The sequence below is a fragment of the Sapajus apella genome, unplaced genomic scaffold (genome assembly GCF_009761245.1).
Source record: "Sapajus apella isolate SASKATOON/1434 unplaced genomic scaffold, GSC_monkey_1.0 scaffold51, whole genome shotgun sequence".
Classification (NCBI taxonomy): Eukaryota; Metazoa; Chordata; class Mammalia; order Primates; family Cebidae; genus Sapajus; species Sapajus apella.
The window spans coordinates 3383242-3392326 of NW_022436991.1; the positions used below are offsets into that span (position 1 = coordinate 3383242).

The 9085-nt window shown below is 48.2% G+C and overlaps 1 protein-coding gene across 1 annotated transcript in view; it reads left to right on the plus strand.

Annotated features, from left to right (window-relative positions):
• LOC116526419 overlaps positions 1–9085 on the plus strand; it is a 164070-nt gene that overhangs the window by 101066 nt on the left and 53919 nt on the right. Inside the window, exons 39-41 of the mRNA XM_032242701.1 lie at positions 65–258; positions 7729–8081; positions 8532–8611. Coding sequence (XP_032098592.1) covers positions 65–258; positions 7729–8081; positions 8532–8611 — 627 coding nt within the window. The remainder of the gene's footprint in view (positions 1–64; positions 259–7728; positions 8082–8531; positions 8612–9085) is intronic.

A 9085-nucleotide genomic window follows, 5' to 3' on the forward strand; every position in this document is an offset into this window, starting at 1 on the left:
TATTCGGAACCCGGGTTTGCCTGACTACAAAGCCTGATCTTAACCCTCTTACTTCACCGTCTAGGATTTGGCTGTTTTCCAAGGCACTACTGGACCAGAACACAGCACAGCTGCTCTTCAAGGCATCTGAGGAAAGGAGGGGAGGCCAGGTCCTGACCTTACAGAGCCGAACCCGGCACACGGTGGCTGGCTGGGCAGCGATGCCCCGCCTCCTGACACTCACAGGAAGGCTGAAGCAGGAGGAGACACTTCGAGAGGGTGAGGAAATGCCTTGGGGCAGGGGCAAGCACTTTCTAGGGAACTACAGAGTAGATTCAGCCCACCCAAGTCCACTGATGTTCCAATTCCAGCATCTCACACTGGTGTATACGCAGTTTTAGATAAAGGGGTATAGATGATTCCCCTCTGTGAGAAATGAATATGCATTCTGACAAGGAAAATGTGCTAACTAAAAACTGAATAGCGTTCCTTATGCAGGACTTGTCAGAGCCTTTAACATGCTAACGGACAGTGTGTATTTCCAGGAGGGAGAGTTGGGTGCAGGGTTTCCAGGCATATTTTTTTAGAAAACTTATTATTTTGATGTAACACTAGACTTGTAGAAAAGTTGCAAGAATAGTACCAAGAATCCCACAGGTCCTTTGCCCAGATCAATCAGTTGCTAACATTTTACATTCCGTTGATCGTTCTCACGTTCATATTCTCTCTATATGTACATATGTGTATACTCTATTTATGATTTTATTCCTGACTTGTGTTTTCCTAGGTTGCAGACATGATAACTCTTTGTTTTTTCGTTTTATGAGAGAGTTTTGCTCTTACCCACCAGGCTGGAGTGCAGCGAGGCATCTCAGCTCACAGCAACCTCTGCCTCTCAGGTTCAAGTGATTCTGCTGCCTCAGCCTCCCAAGTAGCTGGGATTACAGGAACACAGCATCACACCTGGCTTTTTTTTTTTTTTTTTTTTTTTTGTATTTTTAATAGAGAATGGGGTTTCACCATGTTGGCCAGGCTGGTCTCAAACTCCTGGCCTGAAGTGATCCATTTGCCTCAGCTCCCAAAGTGCTGGGATTACAGGTGTGAGCCGCCACGCCTGGCCGATATTGACATTTTGCAGGGTACGAGGCAATCATGTTGTGAAACAGCCTCTGTCTGGGTTTGAGTGATGCTTCCTGATGGCTGCATTCAAGGAAGCATTCAAGGACACCACAGAAGTGAGGCAGCCTCCTGTCAGGTGGCACCTGCTGTCCATTTGTATAGCGTTGGTGACATTAGCTTTGATCTCTTGATTAAGGTGGGGTCTGCTAGATTTCTTGGCTGTAAAGCTCTCAGTTGTTTACTTTGTAATGAATAAGTAGTTGTGGTGAGATACTTGGACGTATTCTGTGGTCTCATCACATTGTGCACCACCTAGGTTTAGTGTCCACTGGTGATGCTGGTCTGAGTCTGTTACTGCTATGATGATTGCCAAATGCGGACTTTTCTAATTTTTTTTTTTTTTTTTTTTTTTTTTTTTGAGACGGAGTTTCGCTCTTGTTTACCCAGGCTGGAGTGCAATGGCGCGATCTCGGCTCACCGCAACCTTCGCCTCCTGGGTTCAGGCAATTCTCCTGCCTCAGCCTCCTGAGTAGCTGGGATTACAGGCACACGCCACCATGCCCAGCTGAATTTTTGTATTTTTTTTTAGTAGAGACGGGGTTTCACCATGTTGACCAGGATCGTCTCGATCTCTTGACTTCGTGATCCACCCGCCTCGGCCTCCCAAAGTGCTGGGATTACAGGCGTGAGCCACCGCGCCCGGCCAGACTTTTCTAATTAAAAAAAAAAAAATTTATTGCTTAGAGGCCAGGTGTGGTGGCTCACACCTGTAATCCCAGCACTTGAGGAGGCTGAGGCAGGAGGATTGCCTGAGGCCAGGAGTTAAAGACCAGCCTGGACAACACGGTGAAACCCTGTTGTTACTGAAAATATAAAAATTTGCCAGGTTCGGTGTTGCATACCTGTAGTCTCAGCTACTCAGGAGGCTGAGGCATGAGAATCGCTTGAACACGGGAGGCGGAGGTTCCAATGAGCCAAGGTCACACCACTGCACTCCAGCCTGGGAGAGAGAGTGAGTCTCTGTCTCGAAAAATAATAGTAATGTATTGCTCAGGGTAGAACGCTTTCCCTGCTCACTCCCTCTACCTTTCTCTTCCCTTCTGTCTTAATCTGTCCTCGAAATGCTATAACATACCTGAGACTGGGTCATTGATGAAGACATTGGCTCATAGTTCTTCAGGCTGTACTGGAAGCATGCTGCATCTGCTTCTTGAGGTGGGGGCTGCTGTGTCACAGGGCACAGCAGGGTTAAGAGAAAAAGGGGTGTGCCGCTACACACGTTTAAACAACCAGATCTCACCGTCACAAAGGAAGTACCGAGGGGATGCTGCCAAACTGTTTCTGAGAAATCCGCTCCCAGGGATCCAGCCACCTCCCACCAGGCCCCGTGTCCGACACTGGGGATTACAATTCAACATGGAGTTGTTGGGGACACAGGTCCAAACCTTATCACTGTCCCCTTTTCCTTCCTTCCTTAACCTCAGTAGGGACTCATGGATTCCTGTTTTATTCTGTAATCCATAATGATCATGATTTATTTCAGTGCCCAGCTTTCCTAGATTTACCCCATGGGAGTCCCTGAAAGAGGCTCCTCTCCCTCCCCCTCTGCCTCAGCATAGAGAAAAGTCTAATTGTACGACAAACACCCATGTGCTCCCCACCTAACGATTAGAATTGTTTGCATTTTGCATGATTGTTTTTATCCCCTATGCACTATCCGTCAGAGGTGTGTAAACCAGGGCCACTCCATCTTGAATGGGAGCTGGGTAAAAAGAGGCTGAGAACTACTGGGCTGCATGTTATGTATAAATTTTCAGTGCTATAAAAGAATTAATACTCAAATATAAATTTTCTCAGCAAGGCAATTTACTTCTATAGAAGATTGGGCTCGCAGATGGAGCAATAGTGAGCGTACACACGTGGACAAGGGAGGGGACGGGGTTCTTAATCCTGACGGAGGTAGCCCCTACTACTATATCATTCTCCTATTGGCTAGGGTTAGACAGCACAGTCTAAGCTAATTCCGATTGGCTATTTTAAAGAGAGGAGGGGTACCAGCTGGAGTGGTGGAGTGGGTAGTTTGGTAGGAAGGACGGTTACTGGACTGGTTAGAGCAGGTGACCAGGGATGACTCAGGTCAGAGCAGGTGACCAGGGGAACAGATGTGAACTACTGATTAGAACTGGGGGGAAAGTTGTTTACTGAAACTAGAGGCGAGGGGGTGAAGAGGACCAGGAAGTTAAACTTTAAACTGGAGCTGAACATACTGACATACTGATTATTGGAGGAGAAACTTGGAGTTCACTATATCTAACATGCATTCCCAGAAGTTAAGGCATTCTAAATCCCAGGATGAGACAGGAGGTTGGCACAAGATACATTTCATGAAGACCTTGCTGCTAAAACAGGTTGCAGTAAAGAAGCCAGCTAAACCCCACCAAAACCAAGATGGCGACGAGAGTGTCCTCTGGTGTTCCTCATTACTACACTCCCATCAGCACCGTGACAGTTTACAGATGCCATGGCAACATCAGGAAGTCACCCTATATGGTCTAAAAAAGGGATATAGGCCAGGGGCGGTGGCTCACACCTGTGATCTCAGCACTTTGGGAGGCGGAGGCGGGTGTATCACCTGAGGTCAGAAGTTCAAGACCAGCCTGGCCAATATGGAGAAACCCCGTCTCTACAAAAAATAGAAAAAAATTAGCTGGGTGTGGTGGTACATGCCTGTAATCCCAAATACTCAGGAGGCTGAGGCAGGAAAATTGCTTAAACCTGGGAGGCGGAGGTTGCAGTGAGCCAAGATCACGCCACTGCGCTCAAGCCTGGGCAGTGTTATATACAGTGAACTCCAAGTTTCTCCTCAAAGAATCAGTGTCTCAGTATGTTGAGGTCTCTTATTCTTTAATTCTCTACTTTAAAGTTTAACTTCCTTGTAGTTTCAGTAAACAACCTTTTCCACCAGTTCTAATCAGTAGTTCACATCTGTTCCCCGTCCTCTGCTCCATCCTGACTCATCCCGGCCACCTATTCTGGTCTCCTGTCCTGGTCACTGCTTTGACCTGAGTCACCCCTGGTCACCTGCTCTGAACTGTTGCATAACCGTCCTTCCTGCCAAACTACCCACCCCACCACTCTGGCTCATACCGCTGCTCTCTTAAAAATAGCCGATCGGAATTAGCTTAGACTGTGCAGTCTAACCCTAGCCAATAGGAGAATGACACAGCAGTAGGGGCTACCTGTGTCAGGAGTAAGAACTCCTTTCTCTCCCTTGTCCAGCTGTGTGCCTGCCATTATTCCATCTGTAAACTGCACCCTTCTATAGAAGTAAATTGCCTTGACTGGGCGTGGTAGCTCACGCCTGTAATTCCAGCACTTTGGGAAGCCAAGGTGGGCACGTCACGAGGTCAGGAATTTGAGACCATCTTGGCTAACATGGTAAAACCCTGTCTTCTACTAAAAATACAAAAATTAGCCAGACGTGGTTGTGGACACCTGTTTGCTGAGTAAATTTATATTGGGGTGCTACTTTTGTGGCACCAAAAATTTACATAAAACAGCAACAGGAGTAAAACGATCTCAAATAAAATAAAAAATGCAAAGCGGGGGGCATGAATAACCCACCCTTGTTGAGTGTATATAATCAAGAAATAACCATAAAAATAGGCAGCCAGCAGTCCTGGGGGCCGCTCTGTCTTGAGTAGCCATTATTCCTTTCTTAATAAATTTGCTTTTGCTTTGCACCATGGACTCGTGCTGAATTCTTTCTTGCACGAGATCCAGGAAGCCTGTCTTGGGGTCTGCATCCAGACCCTGTCCTGTAAAACATCCATCTATGTTCTTACTGATGCTTTTCAGAGTAAGTTGTAGACATGAGAACACCTTACCCCTGAATGGATTAGCGTGCACATCATGAACTAAAGCTCAATATTTGCTTACAGTTCTGCCCCTCTCTTAGTCTGCCTGCCTTACTTCTGTCCTCTGGTCATGTAAATTTACATGGAATGAAATGTGCCAATCTCAGCTGGGAGCAGTGGCTCAAACCTGTAATCCTAGCACTTTGGGAGGCTGAGAAGGGCGGATTGCTTGATGCTAGGAGTTTGAGACCAACCTGGGCAACATAAGCAGACTCTGATACCACAAAAATTTTGGAAATTAGCGGGATGTGGTAGCGCACGCCTGTAGTCCCAGCGACGTGGAGACTGGCGTGGGAGGATCGCTTGAGCCTGGAAGGTTGAGGTTGCAGCAAGCCATGATTGCGTCTCTGCGTTCCAGCTGGCCACAGATCGAAACCCTGTCTCAAAGAAATAACCATTTAAATGTCTAGTGGTCTCTCTTTGTGGCTTTAATTTGCATTTTTTTGTTGATGGATGAAGTTGATCATGTTTTCATGTATGTTATTTGTTCACGTAGCCTCCTTTGAGACAGGTCAGATCAATTTTTTTCCCCATTTTAAAAGTTGTCTTTTATTGAGCTGTAGATACTCTTTATATATACTGGAATAGAATGTTTTCTTCCATTTTGATTTTTATACCTTTTTTTTTTTTGAGATGGGGCCTTGTTTTGTCACCCAGACTGAGGTGTGGTGGCACGATCATGGCTCACTGTAGCCTCAAACTCCTGGGCTCAAGCAGTCCTCCTGCCTTAGCCTCCCAAGTAGCTGGGACTACAGGTGCCTGCCACCACACCCAGATAATTGTTTTTTAGAGGCATGGTCTCCATTTTTTGCCCAGGCCAGTCTGGAACTCCTGAGTTTAAATAATCTTACCTCAGCCTCCCAAAGTGCTGGGATTATAGGCATGAGCCACCATGCCTGGTCTGATATTTTTATGCCACTAAAGTTTTTTTTTTTTTTTTTTTTTCTTCAGTGGGTAAGAACTACAGTATAATATTGAATAAAGATGCTAAGAGCAAAAATTCTCGCCTTGTTCTTAGTCTTACAAGGAAAGTGTTCAAAATTTCCACAAATAATTTTAATGTTTTCTATTGGTTTTGCATAGATGTTCTTTATCAGATTGCAGAGTTTTCGTTTGTTTGCTTTTTAGAGACAGTCCTGCTGTGTCTCCCAGGCTGGAGTGCAGTGGTGCAGTCTCAGCTCACTGTAACCTGCAACCTCCGCCTCCTGGGTTCAAATGTTTCTCCTGCTTTAGCCTCCCAAGTAGCTGGAATTACAGGCACACGCCACCACACCTGGCTAATTTTTGTAGTCTTACTAGAGACAGAATTTCACCACGTTGGCCAGGCTGGTCTCGAACTCCTGGCCTCAAGTGATCTGCCTGCTTCAGCCCCCTTAAGTGCTGGGATTATAGGCACGAGCCACCGTGCCTGGCTAGTTTTTATTAGTTCTTAAGAATGGGTGTTGAATGTAGTCAGAGGCCTTTTCTGAATCTAGTACATTTTCATATGGTTTTCCACTTTCATTTTGTTAATAGAGTGAATTAAATTGGTCTTCAGTGTGAAACCAACCTTGCTTTAGTGGGATTCCCTCCATTTTTTCATAAGTATTTTTCTTTCTGCATTTAATTGAATTTGGTTTCCTAATACTTTGTTAAGAGAGTTGGTATCTGTGGGCTGGGCGCCGTGGCTCACACCTGTAATCCTAGCACTTTGGGAGGCTGAGGCAGGCAGATCTTGAGGTCAGGAGATTGAGACCATCCTGGCCGACATGGTGAAACTTCATCTCTACTAGAAATATGAAAATTAGCTGGGCGTGGTGGTGTGTGCCCGGAGTCCCAGCTACTCAGGAGGCTGAGGCAAGAGAATCGCTTGAACCTGGGAGGCCAATATTGCAGTGAGCTGAGATCGCGCCACTGCACTCCAGCCTGGCAACAGAGTGGGACTCTATCTCAAAAAAAAAATTGGTATCTGTGTTCACAGCACTATTGGGTTGTAATTTTCCTTTTTTGAAAAGCTCTTGTCAGGTTTGGTATGAGGTTGAGGCTGATTTGATAAACCAAGTTGATTATTCTGTTCTTTTTTCTTTTCTGAAAGAGTTTGTATGAGATTGATGGTGATGTTCGCTAAATGTCTGATAGACTCTACTAGTGAAGACATCTGGAGGTTGTCTGTGGGATGTTTTTGGAGAACATATAAATATAGAGCTATTCAGATTTTCTGTATTACTTTGTAAATTAGCTTGCTTGATTTTCAGAGTATCCTGTGCGGGAACTCTGCCATAATTTGATGGATTTCACAAATGTGCCATTTCTTTTCCTTTTTTTTTTTGAGAGGGAGTATTGCTCTCTCACCCAGTCTAGCACGATCTCATCTCATTGCAACCTCTACCTCCTGGGTTCAAGCGATTCTCCTGCCTCAGCCTCCCAAGTAGCTGGGACTACAGGTGCGCCCCACCACGCCCAGCTAATTTTTGTATTTTAGTAGAGATGGGGTTTCACCGTGTTGGTCAGGATGGTCTCATTTTCTTTACCTCATGATCCACCCACCTTGGCCTCCCAATGTGCTGGGATTACAGGCGTGAGCCACCGCACCCAGCCCACAGATGTGACATTTCTGACATGAGTTACAAGTGTGACGTCATGAATCTAGCATCTTCCTACCCCCAAATTATTTTAAAGCAGCTCAGTTCCCTGAGCTGCCCCCTGCTCTGTTCTTCTCTCCCATCCTCTGCAGGCACCCTGAGAGTCACTGCTGACTCAGCTGTGCTGGGTTTCCTCCTGCGGGACAAGCATGAGAAGGCAGGGAACGGCACCAGCGTGCACAGCGTGACCTGTGTCCTCACCCAGAACAGCAGCCAGGCCTTGCCCGCAGAGCTCCAGCTGAAGGGCCGGCTGCACGCCCAGAGGAGGAACCTGAGGGTGCAGGCCAGCATCCGTGCCCACGCGGCCAGCCTGGCTCTGGATGGAGCTTGCTCCTGGGGCCAGCTTGCAGGTGGACTGCCGCACGGTATCAGCACGCTGAGTGATGCAGGTAGGATGAGTGGTCCAGGCAGAACAGCCTCTTCCTCCAAGACTTCCAAGTCCCGGGCCAAGGGAGGGGATAAATGAGACTCCGGCCCTAGCTCACATTCCAGCTTCGTTTCTTTCCCCTGCTGGCTTCCCCTGCACACCTGCGACTTCTTCCCCGGGCTGTGATTCAGCCAGGACATGCAGGTTGAGGACACCCGATGTTACGGTATTGACATGCTTCAAATGAGATGGTGACAGCAGCTGCCACCAACCCCCTCCTCTCTACCTCCCTCTCCTCCTCCTCCTCCCTTCCCCCCTCATCTCCCGTCTCCTTCCCCCCTCCTCTTGCCCTCCCCTTCCCCCTACCTCCTTCCCTCTCTTCCCCCCTTCCCTGTCTTCCCCGCTTCTCCCCTGCTCCTCTCTCTTTTCTCCCTTCCTCTCCCCTTCTCTTCCTCCCTGCCTCTCTTCCCTCCCTGTCCCCTCCCTCTCCCCTCTCTCCCTCTCTCTCTCTGCCTCCCCTTCCACCAGACTCTTCCGGACTGCCTCCCCCCACCTGGCTTCCCCCTGCCTGCCTCCGCCAATCTGGCCTCCTCACCCCAACCCGTTCCGTGGGACAGCTCGTGCAGTGTGGATGCCTGGTCTAGGACCCCAAGGATGCCCTCTGGGACAGCGGCTATGAAATAGTCCCAACAGCCCCTGCTTGGGCTTCTCAGAGGTGTTCCCTCCAGGCCTGGAGGGGACGGTGCAGCAGTGAGGAGAGGACACATCATCAGACCCCGTTTCCCTCTGAGATTTGGGCACTGTCCTCGATGGGAGCTGGAAATCCTAAGGGGACACGGGTTTGCCGCTGGCTAGGCCTGGTGATTGTGCCGTGAGGTTGGACCAGATGAAATCTCCACTGGTGTGAACTGTGGACAGTTTCGTATGGTTGAACCTGGTGTATTGGGGGCAGTGAGACCTGGAGCTGTGGGGCTCACGGGACCCTCCAGAGAGCAGGTGGGCTGGCCAGGTCCCCGTCATGTTCCCACCTGACTCAATGGGGTGGAGTGGGCTGAGTGGTCCCTGGGGCTTTGCCCACCCCT